General features: G+C 45.7%; 1 protein-coding gene across 2 annotated transcripts in view; it reads right to left on the minus strand.

Annotated features, from left to right (window-relative positions):
- Window positions 1–87: 87 nt before the first annotated feature.
- Window positions 88–25,380, minus strand: part of ak5 (adenylate kinase 5) — a 59,342-nt gene continuing 34,049 nt past the window's right edge. Inside the window, exons 8-14 of one of the 2 annotated variants that reach the window (XM_069692556.1) lie at window positions 22,072–22,145; window positions 13,918–13,963; window positions 11,375–11,419; window positions 6,819–6,982; window positions 2,357–2,473; window positions 1,514–1,696; window positions 88–910 (exon numbers count right to left, since the gene is read on the minus strand). In XM_069692556.1, the coding sequence (XP_069548657.1) occupies window positions 836–910; window positions 1,514–1,696; window positions 2,357–2,473; window positions 6,819–6,982; window positions 11,375–11,419; window positions 13,918–13,963; window positions 22,072–22,145 (704 nt within the window). In that variant the 3' untranslated portion in view covers window positions 88–835. The remainder of the gene's footprint in view (window positions 911–1,513; window positions 1,697–2,356; window positions 2,474–6,818; window positions 6,983–11,374; window positions 11,420–13,917; window positions 13,964–22,071; window positions 22,146–25,380) is intronic. The other variant, XM_069692557.1, reaches the window with a different exon arrangement.

Genomic DNA, 25,380 nt, shown 5'->3' on the forward strand with positions numbered 1-25,380 from the left:
CTGCTGCTGCTGCGATCCTCTCGCCAGCAGATGGCGCTGTCGGATCAGCCGCGACTCGCCGAACCAAAAGCACACACTCGGAAATACTCCCATTTAACAAATGCACTGGCTTTATTTGAATGTTTAAATACCAGACTCCAAAAAAACAAAAACAAAAACAAGCACCTGTACGATGAGCTCGGAAACATTGTGAATGCAGGTGCGATCGTAATACTTCTTGATTCGGATTTCTGCTGTTTATTTAATGCGCAGACGGCAGTTAAGCTTAATTGTAATTCTTGCATGCTTGTTACAATATAAAGCACGGGTGCTGTGCGTGAGAGCATGAACGCGCACACACACACACACACACACACACACACACGCGCACACTGACATTTTCCACCTCTGGCATGCTGCTGGAAGAGGTCGCACAGATCTCAGCATGTTCTCGAGTCACAGCGGGGGATGTTCTCTCGGTACAGTCGTCTGCCTCGCTTTGGGGCAGTTGGCAGCATTATATGGAGGTTTGACGAGAGAGGGAGGGAGGAAGAGGGAGAGGGAGAGGGGAGAGGAGGACAATGCAAATAGGTGAAGCAGAAGGTGACAAAAATCGGTGTCGGGGAAAAGCACAGAGAGGACTCTGATCGCAGGTGAGACATGCAAACCACTGGAGGTCAAACTGTCTGGTGTGATGTGATGTGGGCGAGTCTCCTCCTGTGGTGGTGGTGGTGGTGGTGGTGGGGACGGCAGAGAGAGAGAGAGAGAGAAAGCAAAGGTCGTCATGGGGACGGGGGACGGAGGGGGTGGGGACGGGGGCGTCTCCTGGACAAGCAGAGTTTGTAAACCGTAGACATCAGACGGCAGGAAGGGACTCCATCGACTGGCAGATCTGGGCGAACACTTCCTCCGGCGACCTCTCGGCGTCGACCTGCGGACGGAAGGGGGCGGAGCTTAGCGCGACATTTAAGCACACACACACACAAAACACACACACAACACAAAGTCCTGTGTGTGTGTGTGTGTGTGTGTGTGTGATTCTCAGCTCGCCCTGGTGTCAATGGAAACAGAGTTAACCTTCTTGAAATAACTGACCTTAAAGGCTTCATCTCTCCACAGCTCCAGTTACTCCGGGATATCTATCTGTGGCGCGCATATGATTTTATAATTGTTTCCTGGTTTTGTAACTTGCAGGACGTCAATCAGGTGCTCGTATAAACGGCGAAATAGTCTTTTTTTGTTGTTGTGTGTGTGTGTTAAGTTTGTCGAAGCCGTTTCTGAAGTGTGCCCGAGACAAATGCGTCTTCTTTTACAGCAGATGTTTTGAAATTGAATATAGCGGGAGAATCACAGCTGTTACCGATAACATTAGAACCGGATTTTCAGCCGAGACGACTTCTCATCGGAGGGTTGAGCCGTTCCTCGGTGGGCGGGGCGAGGGTGGGGGCGGGGGTGGGGTGGGGAATCGAACCCTTCGCCCCGCCTGCCAGGTCGCGGGTCGCACGCTGCGTGGAGAACCTCTTCTCGTTCCTACCTTGTGCAGCAGCGTCCTGCGTTCGTAGTGAGCCGCCGCCGCCCGGCTGTCGCCGCAGGAGCTCTCGGCCCTCCGGCGCGGGACGCTGTCTCCGTCCGAGGCGGCTCTCCCGCAACACCGCAGACGGCTGGACATGGTGTCGGCCGAGCAGTTCAGCAGGAGCACCGCGCTGGGTTCCCCCATCTGACGCGCACACACGAGGAGCGTTAGTTGAACCCTTTCACCGGATGTCACTGCGTCTTTCCTCATTCAGCATCCGAGTGTCATCCAAAGACAAACGCAAGTTGTTGTTTTTTTTAGTTGTTTTTTTTTAAAGACGTTTCACCTCACTCAAAAAGTTCTCGAGACAGGACTCCATCTTCATCTGGAGGACGATCGCGCGGGGGACATTAGCGTAGGTCAACGGGTTTCCCCGACCGGGAAGACAAAACGCCCGTTTTGACACCGGGACACCCGACGGCTGGCGTCGACCCCGTAGATCGGTTGGACGACTCATCGACCCCGGAGCCGCCGATACCGTTCAAATTTAGTCCACGACCCCCCCCCCCCCCCCCCCCACCTCTCTCCCCCCTCGCGCGACTGTTATTGACCCCGATGACTCGCGCGTGAACTTTCGACGACGTCATCGAGGTGGTAAAAAAAAAAAAAGTCGGGACAGCCTTTCGGACGGGAGGTGAAACGAGAAACTCCGTCGCCGCTGGACGACACTCGGATCGACGACGACCTCGACGACAGACATAATATTCATCGTCGCTGAAAGAAAGTTCTCGTCGATGTTTTTTAAATTTTTTTTTTTAATCCTCTTCGATTCCCGTTTCCGAACTCGCGCCTGCCGGCTCTCACCTTGGCCTCGTACTCCTGCGCCTGCCTCAGGTCTCGGGGGAAGCCGCTGATCACCAGACCTTTTCCCTGCCGTAGCGACGACGTCACCGCATCGCACAGCAGCTCCAGCAGCGTGTCCTTTTTAAAAAACATTTTTTTACAGATTACACACACACACACACACACACACATTGAAATATTATTAAAAGAAAGTAAAAGCTCCGCCCACTGTCGCGCCCGATCGCCGACGCGGCGAAGGAAAAGTTCTGCTTTTGTTGCTTCCGATATTAAACGCGGGTTTTTCTCGCCGCAGCGAACCGCCGTTGGGCCGACGAGGCTCCCCGTGCTGCGTTCGGTGACCTCGTCTCTACTGGATGTTTATCTGCTGCTCGCCTGCTCTACGTCTCTCGGTTTGTAACGTGCGGGTTTAAAATCTGAGGCGTCGCTGATTTGTCTTTTTGAGGCAGATTTCTGGGTTCGGATTTATCGATCTCACTTCCACCGGATAGATTTTTTTTTTTTTTTTAAATCTGTGTGAAAGATAAAGCTGTCGGTGCTCCTGTTTTGTTTCCTCCGCTGACTGTCGGCTTATACTCTTGATCTGAAAGCGCGAAAGAAAAAAACCCGACAGCGGGGAAGTGTCCGCGGCACCCCCTGGCGGATGGTAGAGGACCTGCACGTCTAAAAAAAAAAAAAAAATTAATGAATAAAAAAAGTTTTAGTAATTTGTAAAATGTTGATATTCTTATGATAGTTTGATTTCAGTGAGTACCTCTTAAGTTTCAGAGGGTTTAATAGTGCGTCTTTTTTTTAATTTTTTTTAATCAAACTTTCAGTCTGGCAGGACGTTTGAGGTCGGACAGACGGTTCAAAGGTGAAAAGACAAGAACCGGCGCAACAGCAAGAAGATAGCAACACGAGGAATTGGGAAAAAGCGGCTAACGGAGGACAAGGGGAACAAGACAAGTTCGGTTTATTGTTATATTATATTTCATACACTACTGCAATTCAAGGTACTTTACAGCAAATATAGTGGATATTTAAAAACTCACTTTTATAGCAGCGCTGAGCAGCTGATTTAATTTTTTTTTTTTTTTTTGCACCTTTTAATGCTTCAAAACGCTGTCAGACATTTTGGATAAAGTCTGAACTCTGTTTAAAATGCACCTTGAAATTTGCAAAATCTTTATTCTCTCTGTGGAAATGCAGCAAAGGGATTTTTTTTTTTGTAATTGTGAATTTGCCTGCTTTTAGAATAATGAGCAACGTGTGTGTGTGACCGATATTTTGTGTACATTTTCTTCCACGATTATGATTTCTTTCATGGTTAAATATTGTATGTTCATCGACCTTATATTTTATAGACCATGGTAATAATATATGGGGGCGGGGGCTCATACATATTGCATTCACCATGTTCCCACGGCTATGCTCCCAACTAGGTATTCATGACTGACTCTGCAACCGTGAGTGAGACCCTGAGCTGTCAAAGCTGCTCGGGAACACACACACACAGAAAAACAAGCGCTCCTCCACTTTTAGGTCTTTAACACACTGAATATTATTTCCTTTTTTTTTTTTTTTTTTTTTTTTGCAGTTTGGCTTCAGACAATTGGGAAGACGACGTCGCACCACCCCTCTTCAGTTTGGGCAGAGCGGTTTGTTTTTACTCGCAGGAACACGCGTGGCCGGACGGGACGTACTTTTCGGCAGGGAATATTTAATTGCGTCTTCTGTGTTGCCGGGCAACAGTACAGCAGCACTTTTAGGAGTCAGTGGCTTTTTTTTTTTTTTTTTTTGCAACGTGTTCTGCTGAAAACCTGTAAAAGTGCACTTCAGTCATCCCGGTGTGGGATTATTCACCCTCCTTTAAACCACTGACCCTCTCTTTGCTCTCTCTCAATATAACTGCGTCACTCATTCAGCCATTAAAAACAAAACGAAAAACAAAAACAAACAAAAAAAAATAGTATTTGAGAGTGCTCATGTTGAAGAACACATGGGACATGACCTTAATGTGTCGTAAGGAGCTTAGACAGCTGAGCCTTGCTTTGAAAGCCGTCGGGTTTGTTGACGGACAGAAAGTCAAAGTCAATCTGTGCGTGGGCGTCTTTATGTGTCCCCCCCCCCCTTCCCCGCCGCCCTCTCCAGCTGAAACAAGTGGATTAATCAACTAGTTTATAGACAAAAAACAACAACTTCCTTTTAAAATAAGATTTTGATATTCAATTAATAATTTGAGTTCGCCTTTTTGCCCAAAAAAAAAAAAAAAGCTGGTGAAAAATGGCAAAATTTGTCTTTGTTTTAATTATTTAATGCAAGGACCTTCTGGATTTATCTGCAAACTGCATCCATGCCAGATTTCGGTCTCGTTGCATCCGCACACTCGCAAGACGCGTTGACAGGAATAGGCCGGCTGAGCGGGCGTTTCGCCAGCAGATTTCCTTCCCAGACGGCAGTTCAATCGATAAAAGGCCGGGTCGGGGACAGAAGTGGGTTTGAAGATTTCTCGCTCCGGTCCTGAGATCAGCTCGGAGAAAGTAGATGAGGAACGAACCCGCCGCTGACGTGTCTCGGCGGGCGTTAAATGACGTGGAGTTTTTAAAAAAAAATTTTTTATTTACCTCCGCTGCAGACTGAGCGTTGTGGGGGAGGAGAGGGAGGAGAGGGAGGGAGAGACATCATTTTAGTTTTATTTGATCCTTATTTAAACGCTGACCGTGCAGTTCTGATATTGACCACGGGGACAAGTGTGGGACGTTACGCAGGTTTTAGTCGCGTCAGTGCGGCTGCTCGGTTTCCTGAACAGGAGAAGAATCGGGACTGAGCATGACAAAGTTCGACTAGGAAAAGGCTCGGTGACTTCTACGTGGGTTTGTGGAAACTCGAGCAGTAAACGGGGAACTGTACGGACGAACACTCGTCGCAGCTCGTTGCTCGTGTCTCAGCCGACGTTTCGTTTACAAGTTATTGATTCAGGAAGTAGAAAAGTTGGCGTTCCCGACGTGGCGTGTCCTCGTGTCCCGGTCAGACGAGTGCGTTCGCTGCAACGTCACCGGGCGAGTGCTGGCGAAGCTCCGGCGGGATGGTTCGTCTGTGTGGTGAATAATAACCCCCCCCCCCCCCCCCACCGCAGTTCTATTAAAAAAATAGATAAAATTAACTAAAAAAAAAAAAGAAAAGAAGCCTCCTGACAACCGCTGGTGCGTTACCGAGGGTCTTCATCATGACTCGCGGCAAAACGCACCACTTTTCATAATCTGCGTCGTCGTAATGAGCCGTGTGGATGCTGAGGATGAGGCCCGGGAAGCCGACCCATTCGTCACCCGCGCTTCTAATGTGATTTCGGTCTCCTTTGGATTAATGCGTCAGGGGAGCATTAAAGTGTTTGCTCCGCTCCGTTATTACTCCCCGGAGGAAACCGAATGGATGAGGATACTCGGGAGGGGGTGGTGGTGGGGGGGGGGGTCATCTGTGAATTCATCAAATACTTTTAATTTAATATCCTTTTCTCTTTTTCTTTTTTTTTGGACGTGGGCGTTTTACATAGCGGTTGATTGACATCTCAGAAGTTTGTTATACCTTCATTATTTCAGTCCAGAGTTTATAGCCGTTGACGCGTCTTTCTTCTGCTGTATCGGGAACGGTGTGCACGTACCCACCTTCCACTTTCGTTCAAGTACGTTTCTACACAGATAATCCCGACTTCCACTCGAGGGAAACGTTTTCATGCCTGAAATGTCCCCCGTCAGCGACGTGGCGGTCCCAGTCCCGCCTGGTGCACCGTGTATAGATACGTAATCTCTCTGAAAGCCATTTTCAGCACTCTCGACTGTCCTCCCTTTTCTGTTTATTTAATTAGAGGAAAACGGTACATTAAACGTAATATGTGAATATTTTCTCATCCTGAAAGCTTCTGTGCGCTTCATCTTTCAGTGGCCGCGAATATTTCTTCGCATCCTCTCGAGGTTTGCTTTCAGATTGTTGTTTTGTTGACTCGCTTTTCTCCTCGGCGCTTACAGCTGTCAGGGATTTGCGCTCATCCTTCGACAGATTACCTGTCAATCGCAAAGTGTGCGTAGGACTTCCGTGACATCTTTATTCTTTAGATTTGTTCGGTTCAGCCGCTGCAGGATTTTGCAGTCGCTGCTCGTACCTGAATCTCTGTTCTCACTGACAGAATCCGCAGATAAAATTTGCTTTTTGTTTCCTCGGTGCGTAAAATTTGAAACCCCTGGGGAAAAAAACCCGGCGGCATCGGGTTCGTAATAGTTCTGCTCCCCCGCCCAATATGTGTCCCCGCCCCTCTTCAGAAGCCAATGGTGCTAGATTACTTATTGTGCTGATAAAATGTCAAAATTACGGATAAAAGCAATGTCTGATGATTTATCGTAAATGAGTTATTGATTCAATTCAATTTTTCTTTACATCAGAACTATGTTAAATAGCCACGGTGGCAGTGTGACCAGAGTAGCACACTGACCTCGGGCAGCTGCTCTCCTCTGTCCAGGACGTCCCGCAGGCGGCGCCCTCTGTCGCTGCCGGACTGCAGCTCGTTACACAGCAGGTCGCCCAGGGTGACGCGACGCAGGCCGAACCTCTCCTCCATCCGCTCGCACTGGAGAGATTTACCTGAACCTGGACCACCTGAGGGACACAAACAAGTCCGGCTTCAAGCAGGTATCAGCCCATGTGCTCAGACGAGCAGTCACTGACACTCACACTGAAAAGGGAGGGGGTGAGGAGGAAGAGGAGGAGGAGGAGGAGGAGGAGGAGGAGGAGGAGGAGGAGGAGACGAAAGGTGACAGAAGAGCATGAAAGGGGGAGATAACAGGAAATGGATGGTGAGAGTGTGAGTTGGAGAGCAATGTGTGTGTGTGTGTGTGTGTGTGTGTGTGTGTGTGTGTGTGTGTGTGTGTGTGTGTGTGTGTGTGTGTGTGTGTGTGTGTGTGTGTGTGTGTGTGTGTGAGTTAAAGTGGGAGCAGAGACAGGAAACAGCAGGTGGGTGTTTGAGTGTTCACAAGTTGGATTCATTGCCTCAGAGCCTCGTCATCACAGATAATTATCATCTCTCCTCTAACTGAATCTACCTGGTCTATACACCGCAGACACACACACACACACACACACACACACACACACACACACACACACACACACACACACACACACACACACAAAGAAGCTCACACAGCATTACAAGAAGGTAAAAAAAAATAATTAGGAACACAAACAGATTTCGCAAATGAAGTCTTTCAACCATAATTGTCTAAAATTGGCCGAGTAAATAATTTGCTGTGTGATTCAATACTAAATCGTCGTAAATAGAGAGCCCACGCAGGCTGCAGGGAATATATTCAAACATAAAGGCATGTAAAATCATAAAAGAAAGCAGAATTAAAACCCTTTTTTTTTTTTTGTTTCAATCATTTAAGCTCAGAAAGTCTTCCAGCTGTCGGTGTGCAGGTGTTATCGTAGGTTTGCTTGTATTACACGGCCATGAAGTTGTGTGAAGCGGCGATTCATCAAAAGCAGCCCGGGGCGCGGTAATAATACTCCGGACGTGCTTCATGTTCATGGATATTCTCCTCGAGGTCGAGTGTCCCCCGTCCTTCGCCGGCATTCAATTTTTTTTTATTTATTTCTTTCTTTCTCCCGAGCATGCTCGGACGTGAGCCGGGGCCTCGCCTCGCCCGCGGATGAAGTCAGAGAGGTCGGCGAGAAATTCGAAGGGAGGACGCCTATGGATTCACTCGTTGTACGTATACGCGTTGAATTCATTTATTTCACCAGCCTCCAAACGCTGCACCGCCAGCTCACCGGAGGTATTCCTCGGGTCAAAGTAAAACCGGCTGTATAATATAAACCTGTGGGGTCAAGATGGAGACCATCCCAAAATTGAGACGAACTGGGTTTAAGAGGAGTCGCAGCTTTACACGCAATTAAACCTGCATCTTATTTGTGCCCTTTGTGTTAGACTCCCTTTTTCTTTTTTCTTTTCTTTATTGCATTTTCCGCAAAGGTTTAGTTTGTGGTACGTTTTGGATGTGAACTGATATCGCTCACGTTACTGAAAATGTCTCGGAGCAGAGAGAACAGAACTGGTTTCATTGTAATGGATAGATACAGAAAATTTATATATATATATATATATTTTTTTTTTATTGTGCGTGTTTTATTCTCTCTCTTTTCTGTCTTCCCTCTGTGAAGCATTTTCTAATCACAGTACTAAATTAATGAAGCCGGCTCGCTCACTAACCGCTGATCGTGATTAGACTTCGTAACGGTGTGGATTCAGTCCATCCAACATGTGGGAATTGTAAACATTCACGGGCTTTTATTTTGGTATAAAATCTAAACCTAAAAAGAAACGAGAAAAAAACAAAAAAAAAAAAAAAAAAGAGTGGACGCTGCAGCTTTGTAAGTCAGGCAGTCGAGTTGATCTTTCGGCAGGCGTTTTGCACTCTTTTCCTCGCGTGTCTACTGACGCCCGGTTCGGTGGAGGCTTAGCTTGACTTAGCTCTGAGAAGCCCATACCGTCCCACCATGTGGGAACAAATGCGTCGCGGCGATGTCCCCGACAAGAGGCGGAGTGACAGATGGAATAGATTAGAGAGAGATGGAGCAGCAGACATGAGACGAACACGGGACTTGAAATCAGGCGAAGAAGGCAGGACGACCATATATACAGAGCGAGAGAGAGAGAGAGAGAGAGAGAACAAAATAATCTCCTTTTAGTAATTGAATTTGTGAATCCGGCACCAGCTGCATGACTTCCCTTCAAGCCTCTGGAGGCAATACTTTTATATGAAACAAAATCCTTCTAAATGACAAATGTGCTGCAGCGGAGGTTTCCTGCTTCCTCTAATTGGGATGCTTCAGGGACTGATGATCAGAGGGAGCAGCTTTCAACTTTCACCGTCCGCTAAGCAGCGGAGACTTCGGAGAGCCTTGTCTGTCTGATGAACTTATTCTTGTGTTGTCGTGGGCTCGGATGTTTGGTTTTCTGCAGAGAACTCGCGTTCTCTCCAAACGCACCCCTTCTTTCGGTCTCATCAACCTCACAACAGGAAGAAAAGAAAGAAAAGAATTTCCGTGTAAACAAACACGAGGGGTGAAATAAGCTATTAAGAGGGACTTTTATTTCATGGTTTATTCACCTGACCTCTCCGACGACCTCGGCCTCCAGTAAATCCCACTTTCCGGGACATTGCACCGACGGCGGCGGCGCCACCGCAGATTGTCTTAACGCGCTCGCGAACGGCAGCTCGGTCGGACAGACGCTCGTTACGTGGTATAAAAAAAAAAAAATCTGCCGGGTCGAGCTGACGGTCGGGTTGGGGAGGGGGTGGTGGGGGGGCATTTTAATTTTCCCTCCAATTATCGGCTCCTGCTGAGAACGAGCTCTCGGTCGGTCAGGCTCAACATCTGTTTGCCAAATACTCCGACAGAACCGGTGTTGATTCAGATCAGCGGGGATTTGTGGTGTTAGTTTCCATGGAGATTTAACGCTCAGGCACTTAACCTGCGCACGCGCGCACACACACACACACACACACACACACACGCACACACACACACGCACACACACACACACACACACACACACACACACACACACACACACACACACACACACACACACACACACACACACACACACACACACCGCGTACTGATTAAATAATCTCCTAATGACCGTCTTCGGTATTTATTTTTTTTTCCAGGGCAGCGAAGTTGATGGTGGTTAATGGAGACGCTGTGCGTCCCAGATCTCATTAACCTTCATCTCTCGGCCCCGTCTTCAATTATCAGACCGATCCGATCCGCCTCGTCGTACCGTCACTAATTAATCACCGAAAACACGGGAAGACCTGGAAGTAACACCGAGCGCGAGCCGCTAGTGTTTCTGTTTTTTTTTGTTTTTTTGAGAGAGACATTTTACTTTAATGTGTTGTTTACTTGTGCACTTGATTAATCTGGTAGTTGTTGTTGTCGTCAAACAACTAAGAGACTCGCAAAATATTGTTGGTGTTGCGGGGGGAGCATTTCCATCATCTGTTAATAGATTTTTTTTTTTGGTTACTTTTTTAATTAGTCAGAATTTAAAAGAGCTAAATATTTTAATTTGATAATGTATAGGTTATTAACATTATATAATTTTTTTTTTGATTGTTTGGTCGAAAAACAAATGTGAAAACAATAGAGATGTCTATCACAGTTAAAAACATTTTGATCACAATTTACACAAATATATGAGAAAGAAAAACAGCAAATCTGCAGATGTTTGGTGTTTTTGTCTGAAACATTTGCACCAAAAACATCCTCACGGTCAAGAAGGGAGGATTTACTGTTGGATCAGTCTGCAGCGGTTTGAGCTGCATGTTCCTAATAAACTGACAAGTGGTTGGTTGTTTGGTTATCTCAAATCATATCTTCCAAACGACAGAAGACAAATTGTACATATAAATACTCCATCGTCAGAATGCACTATCGAGTGAATAAACCTAAAATGCCAATTAAAGGTGGCATTAAAAATATCCCGATAATGTTGCCAAACCCAGTCTGAGCACCGAGCAAAAAAGCTAAAGTTATACGTGCATCGCTGATCTGAGCTTCGTTTCGAAAGTGATGGCCGGACCAGAGCTCGTAATGTTTTGTAGCTGATTATCTTCAGTTTTACATTTCGCCCTCCGCTGTTTAATCTTCAGACATCCGTCGTTTGGCCTCTAAAAACAGTCCTGAACGCAGCCCTGTCATCTGGGCTGCAGTCTGAGTTCAGTGGTGTGCGTGTGCGTGTGCGTGTGTGTGTGTGTGTGTGTGTGTGTGTATGAATGAGGCCAGTTTTACTAACAGCCAGTTGAACAGTCAGCAGCTGCTCATTATTATGTCGTGTGTTTTCAGCTCTTCCTAATGAGGTAGGTTCAACCAGTGCTCAGAGGAGCGTGTGTGTGTGTGTGTGTGTGTGTGTGTGTGTGTGTGTGTGTGTGTGTGTGTGTGTGTGTGTGTGTGTGTGTGTGTGTGTGTGTGTGTACTTACCCATAATGAAGATAACCTTTGGTTTCTTCTGTTCTGTACAGTAACCTGTCAGAAGGAAGAAAATCACAGTTTTAACATGCGGTGCAGATCAACACCTGCTGGAACTAATATCCTTGTGAGGACCCTTGATGACCCCGTGCATTCTTAACCCAACAACAATCATCACAACTCGCAGAACATGAATATTACATTTCCTTATTTTTTATCATGACATCACGACTGACGGATGTTCACTACGATGCGTCCATTGAAAGCATCTCCGCGTCGGTTTAAAAGAAAAAGGAGCACGTCTACGACGATTTTTCAAGTTTCCCTCCTACATTGGTATGTTTTAATACCTTAATACCAACCGTGCTGATTTTAAAAAGTACAAAAAAAAATAAAAAAAATAAAAATTGCCGGCGAGTTTCACCGGCGAGTATTTGAACATTTTTGCTGTAGCGCGTTCGTCGCGCACCCGGCGCGCGAAGACCTTTAACCTGAACTCTGAAGCCGAGTGTCAACCTTCAAACGGCCCTTTTGAAGGTCTATTTCAAATTGAGGTCGGACCAGAATGTCCTCGCTCACCTCGCAAAGACACGTACACACAAGAGTCACGTTTCATCCCTTCAGTGGACATTACATCGACTGACGTTGATTTCCTGGACGCTGACCTTGAACCGAGTCGTCTTTCTAAAATGTCAGGATTCATGCTTTGGGGAAAAGCCCCCCCACGGTGCGACCGCGTAGCTGCATTCGTGTCCCCACAACACGGGTAATACAAGCGCGCGCGCGCGCACACACACACACACACACACACACACACACACACACACACACACAGGGAGAGGTAATTTACATTCCTCTCTTTTTGCGACCCGTGTAAAACTGGATATAATTAGAGTTATTTATATTTAATTGAGGTCAGCACCAATATTTAAGAGTTAATTTGAACCAAGTCAACCCAAAGCTAGAAAAAAAAACCCATCATATCAGGCACGAGGCTTGAATTATCTATATATTTGATATATTTTGGTATTGCATAAATAATGCATTAACAAAATACAGGCCCGGCACAACATTTTACAATTGAAAAAGAAACTAATTAAAGCCTTATTATGATTAATAATTAGCCTGTGACCAGTGACTAATTCACTCCGAGGTATTCGTCCTCCATTTCCTGTTGTGATTAACTCAGACACATCTTCGGTGTCTCTGTTTACACTGTTAAATGAAGCTGAGTCACCTTCTAGCATCACATTATTTTCACTGCAGGACACGTATTTGATACAAAATACTGCATGCATGAAAAACATTTGGTTTCTTTTCTAAAGGAAGAACAAATCTATATTCATTTTCTTAACAAAAGGTTGAAGCGATAATTGTCAACTTTGCATTTCAATTTAAAGTCTGTTTGGCTTCGTATTTGATACTCAGCGTTTCCAAGGAAAAATCTGCTCATGAACAGCAGCAGCTGTTTGTTTACAACAAACTGTCATTATTTATAGAAAGTAAATACAGATGTGCTCAGACATTTTGAAGACTCGGGCTCAGTTTAAAAAAACAAAACAGAGACATCGCCACTGAAAATCGACGACTATGTATTATTTGTATATAATATATATAGATATATACTGTACTGTATATACTGTGCATTTTATATTTTATTTTATATTTTTACTGCTATTTTATTGCTTTCTATTATTATATTATTATCTATTGCTTCCTGTATGCTGCTGTAGGGAAAAAAAAAATTCCCCTCGGGGATTAATAAAGTAACTACCTAACCTAACCTAACCTAACCTAACCTAACCTAACCTAACCTAACCTAACCTAACCTAACCTAACCTAACCTATTTCACCAATCGCATAACAAATCAGTTAATTAATTTAGCTTCAATGAAGCTTCACGAAGGCAGAGCATGTTCACCAGCAGTTATTATTATATTGTAAAGAAGCTATAATTTGATAAATTAATGTGTTCACAATTATACCAGTAATCTAATTACAGTAATAATATGGAATCATTTGTTTCAACCGGAGGAAAAAAAAAAAAAAGTCTGCAGAAGATAACAAAATGGATCGGAGTGTTTTTGCAGCGAGCGTGGACTCGTCGGTGTGGCGACGGCGAGCTGACGAGAGATAAACATCAGGTCTAACTGGCAACAGTAAATTAACAGACGAGCCTCCCCCTACATTACACAATCAATGCCGTTGATGCTGATAAAAACACACAGAGGGCCGCAGGGAGAGGTTCTTTCAGGCATCTGCTGCATTACGGCTGCATGACACTTGGCATTTACCGAGATGGAACTGTGTGTGTGTGTGTGTGTGTGTGCGTGTGTGTGTGTGTGTGTGTGTGTGTGTGTGTGTGTGTGATGAAATGCTGAATGGAGTCAGCTGCAGGTTTATGAAAGAAGGAAGAAGGGGATTTGGTGTGTGTTTTGTTCTAGAGGAAAGGTAGGGGAGGGGATGTGGGGGGGGGGAGGAGGAAGGGGTGTGGGGGGGGGCTGTTTGCTCGTCTCTCGACTTCTGATCAAAAATCAAACATTTCGTCGACTCACTTTCTGTGGACCCTTCGGCATACCCAATTTCTTCCTCCTCGTCAACCTGGAGAAACAGAGAGGTCAAGATTTTAGGTTTTGATGGATGTTCTTAGTTTTCATTTGTGTTTTTGTCCTTCTTTATGTATCTATTGTTTCAGATACTGTCCTTGGATCTTCGAATAGAGACGTGGAAATACACGACTGAATATTAAACTAAATATTTACACGGCCCCTTTCAAACACAGTTAGAAATTACTTTACAGTCAAAACAAAGAGCAAAAAGTAAATAGAACTTGTAATATGAAAGGAAACACGACAACACGACCACACGTTAAGAAGCTTATCTTATTAATTTGGACCGACAGAACATTTTATGCGAAGGAGCGACTTTAGCTAACAACACCGCGATAACCCGTAGAGACATTTTATTTACTGAGATTTTTATGAGACTAGTTGAATGGGAGTCTCTGGAGGCTTTTTGGAGTCACCCTCGGTGGTATTGCAGCTTAAGGCACTTCCGCATCTGCCGACCCCGAAGCCACGTCCACTTTTACATACAGTCACCGGCTGAAATTAGATCTTTTCAAAGCCAGGCACGATAATATGGTGCTGCTAAAAACATCCTCCGCTCTTCAGGTTCCAGGCTTTCCACAACGTTTTGGATCCCGGCTGCAGGAGTTTCAATCCCTTTCAGCCACGAGAGCATCAGTGAGATGTTGACTCGGTGGGATGAGTTTGAGGTCAGCGGTGGTGCAGGCCAGACATCAAACTAAAAAAAAAAACACCAAAAACTTCTTAATGGACCTGAGTTTGTGCACGAGGGAATTGTGCTGTTGAAAGATTGAATCCTTGTTCCGTTGCGACCAGAAACACGGGATGTCCATTCACTGTCAGACGTGTCTACAATATTTGGCAAAAGAACAGAGGAAAGGCTTCACCTGGCTTTATCTGAACTGCTCGTTGGATGGTTCGGTAACCACGGAAACTCCTCTCCTCATCCTTATGATGTTGGATTGAAGGAGTCCGTTTTCAACTTCTCAAAACCGGAAGCATCTGACGTTCCCACCGACTTCACGGAATGATTGACAGCTGTGCAGAGGTGAAAGGAGCCGACGATTGTGATTGTCTCTTTTTTTTCTCATTATCTACGCAGCTATTAGCGTCCCTTTTCATTCACAGCACTACGAAAGTCCTCCCAAGGAGACGGCCTGAAAGCGTGCAGTTATCCGTATCCTTAACAATAACCTAACGGGGCTGTTATCATCGTTAACGTCTCCACACACGATGACTCGCTGACCTTTCTGTCTGTCGTTGGGTATTGCCATTCACATCAGATATATAAACACTATTGCCACATTGTCAGACCACAAACCATCACTTAGACCCTGAGACGGTGTCAAAGAAGGAAAAAAATAGATTAAACAGTGTCTGAGAAAAAGAGACTAAGGACCAAGCGTTGTGTAAACCCTCAGTGTCCGTGGAGCAAGCGGCAGCCTCGTTCTCCGAATCATAATTGCAGATCTGCAAGCTCCCGACAAACTGGGCATTAAAACTGTCTGAAAGGCATTTTCCACTCTAGCAAATGTAAATCGTTTCAGATATTCGAGACCATTTTCAAAAGTGATTTTTTTTTTTCCCCACGTCTCACGACTGCTGATTTTCATTATTGTCCTCATCAGCTTTGGCCATCTGCATCATTCTGGTAGAAATGACCAGCTGAAGGGTCGATGGTTACCATTATAAAGCCATTAAAGGAAGAAAACGAGAAGTCACACAGGTGAAACTGCCAGAATCTGATGATACGAGACTTTTTTTTGTGTGCTATTGTCGAGCACTGGGATGTAATCCGAGACTTTCCTTCCAACACGAATGAGTCAAGATGCACCGAAATTTCAAATGTTTGCGATCAAGTGACAGAGTCCTCTACCAGGTGTAGAAAATATACTTGGCGCAAAGGAAGAGTTCAAGGGATGTTGTTAAAGAGCCACAGAGTCCATATGAGGAGGAAGTCGGGGTGGATGGCTGGGTCAACAAAACGTTTAACTTAAAAACGGGAGAGGGCTGTTTGTTTCCAATCGATATGCCCTGTTATTTATTTAATAGCGTGATTACAATCAATCCTTAACCGCAACCCTGTAACGCCATGTTGACAAATACCCCAAACATTAGCGAGGGAGTCATTTTGACCCAAACCTCAATTTCTTTTTTTCTTTCTGCGATTTTGTACCTAAATCAAACCTTAACCAAAATTGTATTAATTTCTCACTGGAAACTAAATGCAGATGATGTTGTCCAGCCTCTAATTCTAGGGGGGGGGGGATACGCAGCGTATTTGTCCGTTTGCTTTCACTTGAATCACATGAAAAAAACAACATTGTTGTCATGAATTTTTTTGGAAATATGGTACAATGAATTAGTAGGAACCACGAACACGAGCACACATCAGTGAACCAGTGTACTTAAATGATAATGAGTCATCAGTGGAAAAGCTCAACAAGAAGATGACCGAGAAGATTAAAAATAATTCTGATGTCAAAAGATTTGTTTCAGTCTTTGAGAAGATACACCGACTTTTTTTTTTTTTTTTTAATACAAATCATTCCACGGAAGTTTTCTGCGATGATTTCCACCCCGAGGTGGAGCGTCACTTTTCACAAGGGCATTTTCAAGATGGATAGTCGAACGGAGGTCCAGGCCGACTGGCAGAAAGCACGTTTGAAAAACCTCTGAACATCACCTGCAGACAGATGACTCAAGGAAACGACCTCACTTGACATCTCGCATCTATTCGCGGCTCTCCGCCTCGCATTGTTTCCGACGCTGCCGGTCGCGCTCGAGACGGCGAGAGGTGTCGGTGCGAGGGTCCAAGTGGAGCGAGCCGTTTGGAGGAGGTGGGGGGAGGAGGGAGGATAGGGGGGGAAGGGGGGTAGTAAAGTGAAGCACGGCCGCTGCCGGTGTCTGGAACAAATGCCGTCGGTGTGGAGGAGTGCCGGGTGCCAGCGACGAGTCAGCTCGGCACGTGGGTACACCAACTGGTGCCGTGACTCAGACACAGAAACACATGCGGAGAGCACGCGTCGCGTCCGCGTGACGGAGATGAGATACGTATATAAACACGCGCGCAAAATACTGTTAAAAATAAATAAATAAATAAATAAAAAAATGTTGGCGATTAAGAGTCGGTAGGTGATACAAAACAGCAACGCGTACACGATCGCTGACGCGCGCTCCTACACAAACAATCCAAAAACAACAACACCCGAAGTGTCTGTTCAACGCTCGACACGCACGACCCAAAACAAACCCGTTGGTGGATGCCGAAGACACGACTTGGCTTTTCTGAGACATCCAATAGTGATGCGAAAAAAAATGGGAAACATTTATCGTTAAGGAGAAGTCACGTCGTTCCCTTTTGTCGAAAGGGTTTATCATTTTATGAGCATGGAGGGTTAAGACTTCAGAAATTTACTTTGCAGTCTCTGGCAATGTAGATAATTTACTTAAAGTTTTTTTTTGCCATTTTGCCTTTTTTTTTTTTTTTTTTTTTTGGACAGTCGAGCAACTAAAGTCCTCCTGCCAGGAGGCTCCTATTAGTTAAAACCCTCATTTAAGTGTATGTATATTTCCTAATTTAGTTGAAACCACAGACTCTATATAAAAGTAGCTTCTGGGTCTGACAAGTGAGGGCAATGTGGATGTGCCTTAAACCGCAGTACCACCCAGGGCCACTAGGGGTCTGGCTCCAAAAAGGCTCTGGCTCCATAGACTCCCATTCAGCTTGTCTCATGAAATACTGAATCAAGACATTTTTTTTCGGAGTCATTATGGTGTCGCTCGCTAAAGTCGCTCCTCCTCATTAGTTTTCTGGCGGTCCATCTGAAAATAATCCCATCGTCAATTAGATATTAGGCCTCAAAAAGCGGTATGTTGTGGGGCATTTCTGTTTGATTGACAGGCCTGTGGTGCAGTCAGGTTTTTCGCTACATGTGGGCGGATGCAGTGTCCTCGGGTTCCCAATCAGATCGAGTCGGATCCGCCGCTCACGCTTCCTCAGATCATCCAAATACGGCGACTGTGGTGACTCCAAAATACCAAGACGGTGACGGCCGAAACGCCGAACTAGAAAATTCAGAACAGTCGTTCACAAACCAACGGGTGACGTCACGTTCGTTTAAATACTGATTATAGAGTAAAAAAAATAAATAAATAAATAAATAAATAAATGTGATGAATTAACACATATAAAATCAGTTTAGTTTTTTGGGGCATTTGATCATATATCAAATAAAGTATTGGAACATGTGTATGATTCATCCTGAAAAGGACGTAGATGTCTCCAGAAAAATGGTACCGAAGCGCTTTGTGTTTTTGTGTTTTTTTTAGTTTCATAACACACTGCCGGTTTAGGGATACGCTGCGCAGATACAATATAAAGGAGAGATGATGTGACACTTTATTGCTCATTACTCTTTTTCATAAGGTCGAGCTATGACGGCTCGTCGCCAACGGCCGGGAGCTCAGCTGCAGCTGCTCTACGCTGGCCGAAGCTGGCTGCGGCTTTTGTTCCCATTTGTCACCGAGTCTATCGGCGCTGCAGCTCCTCTTAACTGCTTCTGTAAGCGTCCGGTAGCATCAGCCGAGCACCGTTCAGCCAACCGGCGTTCAGGACTACAGTAGCTTCAACACAACGCTCAAAGCCACGACGACCGTATCAATTCTCCCACGCAACGCCCGCATGTAGTTAGTCTGACTCCAATTATAAACGAATGCTTCGCAGCCTTCATAACGGCCCAAAAAAAAAACCCACTGACATGCTGTTTGTATAATATAAAAGTTATTGCGATGGAACACAACAAGCAGTTCAGGAAAAGTTTTCCTTTCTTCCCTTTTCATTGTTAAATACTCGAGAGGCTAAAAATTTGCTTGCGTTTTGGGTCCGAGTCCGTGTTCAGACCGCCGGCCCAAATCTGATTTTTGTCATATCCAGATTGAATCCAGATTTATTTTTGAAAGTCTGAACAGCAACAACAACAACAAAAAACAACAACAACAAAAAACACATGCAAAAATCTGCAATCCGGGATTTTACACATTTCACATCTGGAGGAGGTTTGAAATTTCTACAGATGTGTCTCAGTCCAGATTTCTAGCGACACGCGGTAACAAACTTCATTCTCAGATGCTTTTCAAAACCGATGCTACCGCCAGCAGAGCGCTTATCAGGAAGTGCAGTTTCTGGCGCCTCGGAGGAAAACAATAACAACTCTCCACGCACAGAAGCCGAAATACACGGCCTACTGCAACTTTCGCGCCGGCAGCTTCCACGTCGGAAAGCTGCACCGCCGGCGTATGTCGTCACCACGGCGACCCACGCTGATTTGAGAAAGAAAATCCGATTTCTGAACACAGCGTAGGACACCAAGACCCGAGGGTGACCTTTTATGTTTTGGATAATTCCAACTGAGAATCCTATTTAAATCCTTCACGCGTGGTCGGTTTTTAATGGGAATTCAGAAAAATTGCGAATCGCACTCAGAAATTCACAAATACGTCAGCCCGCAGATGTTTTATTCATCGCGAATAAATTAAAGGTGGCAGGTAAGCAAGAAATAATTGAAGAGATTTTGAACACCGGAGATCCGAAATAGCCTCCCTCTGCCCGGCTTGTGTCGCTCCCCTCTGCCTCTTTCTTTGGATCAGCACGGGGGGGGGGGTGGGGGCGGGCGTCGCCGCCTCCACGAGGAGCACCGCCTTATTTTATTGACGGAGCAGCCTTTTCTCCCGGCTGTGCACGCGTCTGAATAACGATGACCGGGTCGGTCAATAATTATCGATCGGCCTCACTTTAAATTCACCTTCATCTGGCTTTGCAAAGAGTGTTTTTTTTCTCAGAGCCGGGCCTTACGAAGCCCCCCCCCCCCGGCGACGCCCAGGAGGATGTCGGCTCTCGGGTGACGAAGCACACGAGTGTAATTCAATTTGTGAAGCGGGGCCGCCGACGAGCCCCGCGCACGGACGGCGCGAGTCGGTGGCTGGAACGACTCCGTCTGCACCGATTTCATTTCGCGCTGCGCTGCGACAACAGTTTACCGGTTCTGCGCATCTTTTCGCCTCGTTCGAGCCGGCGCTGCGTTCGGTGAAATATTCTGCCGGGGTTTTTTTTTTTTTTTTTTCCTGTAGAAGTCGTGCTGATTTAATGTGCCGGGTCGGTATCGACTGTATTTATTTCTCCAGCTGGCAAAAAACAACCTCGCCACGAGGTCGAGTTTAACGGGCGCTCCGGAGCTTTCCGTCGGCAGCAGACGACGAATGAACCTTGATCCTGAGCAGCTCAATGGTTTCTCATCCGCGTCGAGGTCCACCGTCTCGCCGCCAGATCTATTTTGCAGCTGTTCGTAAGTATCTTCCCAGATGTGAAAGCACCACGTTCAACGTTTCTTGAGGTCGCGCTGCCTGGATCCGTCTTATTTTCTTCACTTCTTCTTTTGCACCTGAGTTTGAGTGTAATCTTTTCAGGTTTCTCTTTCCCTTCAGTCCGCTCGCTTGCTCGAGTGATTTCCGCGTGCGGAAAGTATCCGGGCCCGTAAACATGTTCAGAAATTCATTGCGACGCAGAATCGGTATTACGTTTCCCGCCCCCCCCCCCCCTCTTCTGTCCGACAGATCCTGTCTAGCTTTCGATCGGACCGGACGGGAGGGGTCTCCCCGTCTCCGCACAGATCACCGTCGTACTGAGAGGTACGAGTTTTACATCCGGCATAAATGAGAGCGTTTCAGGACGACGCGGGGGAAGAAAAGCTGCAGCGGCGTGAGCCGGACCGTCTCGGCTTCACTCAGCTGACGGTGTCAGTGGACAGATCTTTTCGACGTAAAGAGAAGACAGTTTGTGTTTCTTCTCCTGTGTTTTGTCGGAAAAAGGCGAGACAAATTGACAGAAGAGGGGAGATCCGCCGCCCCGAGTTCCCGGCGTAATGTCGCATGTTCCAAAAACCCTTTTGCGTTTTTATGTTTTAGCTGTTCTCTCCTCAACGTGCAGCTTCTGCAGGTGACGCGATCGCTACCCTCGTTCACGCTTTTAAGACGTTACAAATTGCACACGGCGCCAATTGGCCTGAAGAAGTCGTCGGTTGAAAACGGGAGGACGGAGAGTCGTTGCCGTGGAGACGGGCAGCCGACAATAAACAGACTCGGTGATCACGGGCAGCTCCCAAGTGTGAATTCAATAGACGGAATAAATGTGAAGCGGTGTGCCGCCGGGAGAGCCTGTACGTACCCTGAAAACCCTGCCTGGTTGGAAACATTAAACAACAACAACAACAACAACAACAACAACAGCAGCAGCAGCAAAGACCCCCATCAACCGAGAAAAGAAAAAGGAAACCCCTGGAGACGGAAGAAATGAAGTGGAAAGAGACGGAGAGAGCAAACAATTTGTTTCCAGACGCCCGTAGGATGCAGAATGAGACGGCGGTCGGGGCGATGCTTTGCTGGACTGTTGTCAAGAAATGAAAACTCGTCGGAACCGTCGCGCAACAATATTCGCCATCTCGGGACATTTTGCAGCGCTGAATCGTCCGGGCCTTTGAAATTTGTTCTTTTTTTGAAAGTGTAATTTGCGCTCGTTTTGTGTTTTTAGCAAGTAAAAAGTAAAGAGAGACAGCGGAGGATCCGGAAACGGGGAAAGGGGAGGTTTTTTTTTTTAATTTATTTTTTGCAGTTGAAGACTTTAATTGCTGCTACGGGATTAAAGCACACAGTGAAAGGACGGAAGGATTTTTAGTAAGTTGCTTTTTCTGGTGTTGCAATTAAACCTGGGACTTGTCTTATCATCGTTTGTACAGTATATTAGTTATTATTTGCGGCTGATGTCACTAAAAAAAAAATTAAAAAATCTCCGTTTAATGCAATCGTCCATCAGGTACGGTGGCCCCGAGGGTCAAAACACAACAGAAAGGTAGGACGTCACTACTCGTTTGCGATTGGACAGAATCTAATCAAATTATTATTTTTTTTTTAACATTTGCTTATTCCCGGATCCCCAAGCCGTACCTCACAGCCTTCCTCAGCGGGTCGAAGCCGTAGTATTCGGAAGTATGTCGACAATCGAAGTTTTAAACTGCACAGATTCAGCCTTTAACGTCCACAGTAGGTAAAAATGCATCGTACGGTTACCTCATCGTACTTGAAGGCGACGTCTGCCAGGCTGCCGATCTCACCCAGTAGACTGAGATCCAGCTCGCTGGGACCTGCCAAAAGAAAAATCCACAACAATAATCAAAACATGTAAAGATAGAAACAGAAATGAACACATTTTATGTATTTTTTTTTTTTTAAAGATTATGTTTTTACGTCGGTGGATCAACCAAAACAAAATAGATCAGATGTATAAATTCCCTTTGCTTCCAGTCTTTATGCTGAGCTAAGCCAATCAAATCTAACTCTCGGCAGGGAAGCAAACGATCTGATTTCATTCATCTGAAAGATTAGAAAAACAGCGAATGTTTCGTATGAAGTGGATTCTACAGTCTTTATCACTTCTGCTTGACATGCGACTTTTAAATGAATGAATTGATAAATGAGATCCGCACCACAAAATAGAAAACAACAGGCGTTGTGGATTGCGATAACAGTAGAAACACTGGTGCTGTTGGCTGTCGCAGCCGTTGCATGTCAACACTGTATGCAGATGCGTATTGCGTTGTCTCTTCGTGTTGCGTTAGCGCCACCTCAGCACACACGCTGCACGCGTTTCGCAGACGGAGACGCGCGACTTCACGTTTGCGGTTTGCTGATCAATCTGAGCCCGACGAGAAAAATACTGTACGTCCACAAAACGAGCTCATTTTAGCCCCATGAAAAAAAAACACAAAAAACAACCCGAAGCCGCACTTGAACTTCGACCTCGCTGCTGTCAGAAATCTGCCGAGGCGGTGATGCCGTGATGAATTCTAACACGCAGCATCTTCATCCTCTTCCTCGGTGGAAATGGGTCGTGAATAACATTTCCCCTCGGCAGATTTCTTTTTTCCCCTGCACGCCAGCCCCCCTTCCCGATTAAAGAACTGGGTTAGATTCTGCGAGGATGCGGCTTCAAACGTTCGGGCGGGTTCCGGAGAGACGTGAGTTTCTCAGACGCGTCGCGATGACGAGCTTCAGAACGCACTAGAAAAGAAAAACACAACGGTTCACAACTCGGGAGTCAGCAGCATGTCGGAGTGCATCTCGTCCGTTGTACAGCGAGGGGCTGAGGTATGACACGGCGGAGATCTTTTTATTTTCCAGTGATGTCAGGTGGCACAGGCCGTGCTTGTCAGCAGCACTTCAGTTCTTCATGCGATTGCCACGGAGGACGCCGAGCCTGGAGGCTCTTTTTTAAAGAGTTGACCTCAACTGCTGCCGGTCTATTTTTAGATTTCACTCGGTCTTGTTTTTGTCTCCTGCAGATTTTCCTTATTTTATTCTCTGTCGGCCGATTTGAAAGACGCGTAGAAACGAGAAATTTGCACACGCGTGACCCAGATTTCAAGATTTTCGGAAGTGTGCTTAACGTCGCTGAAGTGTGCTTTTGAAATGTACTCTCGTCTCAGAGTGTGTTTCGTCGAGTGCAACATGTTTTGCGAGTCCCCATTACGGGAACACGCGTGTGGGAGAACATCTCGACAAATGTACAGATGTCACGCAGCTCTTAAATGCACCTGAAGACATAATTGTGCACAGTGTGAGTGGAGTCGTGGCGAGCTCGCCTCCTCCGTGAGGTGAAACTCTTTTCACTCGCATGCGAGCGATCGTATCTTTCTTATTGACGGTTTGAACGTTTCTCATTTGCTCGCGGATCTATTTCCCGGAGCTGCAGAAGTGCGTCGGGTGGCTGTCGAGTAGCGCGAGGCAATTTTGACGTCAAGGATCGGTGGGAATGCGCGCGTCGAGCATTGTATGTGCTTGGCCTTCACTTCCCGATGTGCAGATCGGGGAGAAAAGCGAATGTACCGGCGGTTTGTGGGTTAATTTGACTTCCATGTGAATTCCTCAGAGCAGGAACATGTGCAGTTCTTCTTCGACAGAAGAGACTGAATCTCAAACTCTTTGACTCCTCATTTTCTCGAATGCTAATGAGCTGATTATAACACTGGGCAGCGGATCTTCTCTCGTCCTAATAACCCCTAGAAAATACTGTTTTATAAAATCCATTTTAAGAAAGAGAAATTTACTTTAGACATTTTTTTTTTTTTTTTTTGCAGTTTCCAGGGAGAGCGTGTCATCCAGGATATTTTTCTGGAGCTACAATTAACAGTCTACTCAGACAGACAGGTGTGTGACCACATTTTTTTCTAAAAAGTTCAGCACCATGAATGACATTTTTTCAATAGACGGTATTGAAATAGTTCAATCGGTGATATACAGTCCAATTTTCGAAATTCAGTACTAATGCCCATATTTAGACATATTTTCTTCTCCCATGGTGATGATGCACCTCGCAACACGAGCCTCCGTCTCTTCCTGAGCGAATCTGTCGCTTTAAATCTGCAGCAGATCCCCAAATTACAGAAGCAGCTTGCTATCGATTGCACTGCTTTTGACATGAAGGGAAACGGGCAGTTTGATTGGTCGTCTTTAACAGCCAACACTTATAATCTCCTCCTCCAATTCTTTAACAGCTTCCTGCTGAGATGCGGCTTGGCTCGAGCTGTGTGACATGACGCGCTGAATCCCTAACATTGAAAAGGTAGAATCGATATTAGATTCTTTAAACTCTCACATACTTAAATCTGACATCAGTGGACTTTGATTTCAATAAATGGAGAAAAAAAACAACAACCCTGCAGAATAACGAAACCTAGTGCGCACATAAACCATTTCTCTCTTCTAATAATCGATTTGCCAAAAACGTGTTCCACTAAAGAAGTGGAAATGTTCCATTACAAGATGATGTGTTGTGTGGGCACATTTGCAAGTCGAACCCACGCTGTTTTATCATGAAGAATAATAAAATAATGAAGAAAAAAAACGAGGCATATTTTGCCAACCCCGTTCAGTGCCAACGGTAAATTTTTTTATGATATCTGTCACCTCTGAAATCAGAGCAGGAGCCCCTGCAGAGCGCTGACTGATCACATCTTTTAAAACAAACATGGGGGGGGGGGGTCTGTGATGTGTGTGTGTGTGTGTGTGTGTGTGTGTGTGTGTGTGTCAGGAACGCAGATCTGTGAACGGTGAATTATCAGTTTTTACATAACACATAACAGTTCGCCATCTGAGAGCTCAAAGTACTGAGTCTAACCTTGTTGATTCTGTGTTTGTCACAAAGCACGGCTGACCCATGCTTCGCTGGTTGCTATGCCAACTCTATTGGTAACCAGGCAGCTGGTGGTTTTGGTTTTCATTTCTTATGGATTTTGGAGAAGCCTTTCTACACTCATGTATCTGTTAAATATGCCTGAAGGTGACCGGAGGTATGTTGGCGCTTCATATCTGTTGTAACAC

The sequence above is a fragment of the Brachyistius frenatus genome, unplaced genomic scaffold (genome assembly GCF_029030835.1).
Source record: "Brachyistius frenatus isolate BFR_SWC_R1_liver_20210118 unplaced genomic scaffold, ASM2903083v1 Contig_12, whole genome shotgun sequence".
NCBI classification, from domain to species: domain Eukaryota; kingdom Metazoa; phylum Chordata; class Actinopteri; family Embiotocidae; genus Brachyistius; species Brachyistius frenatus.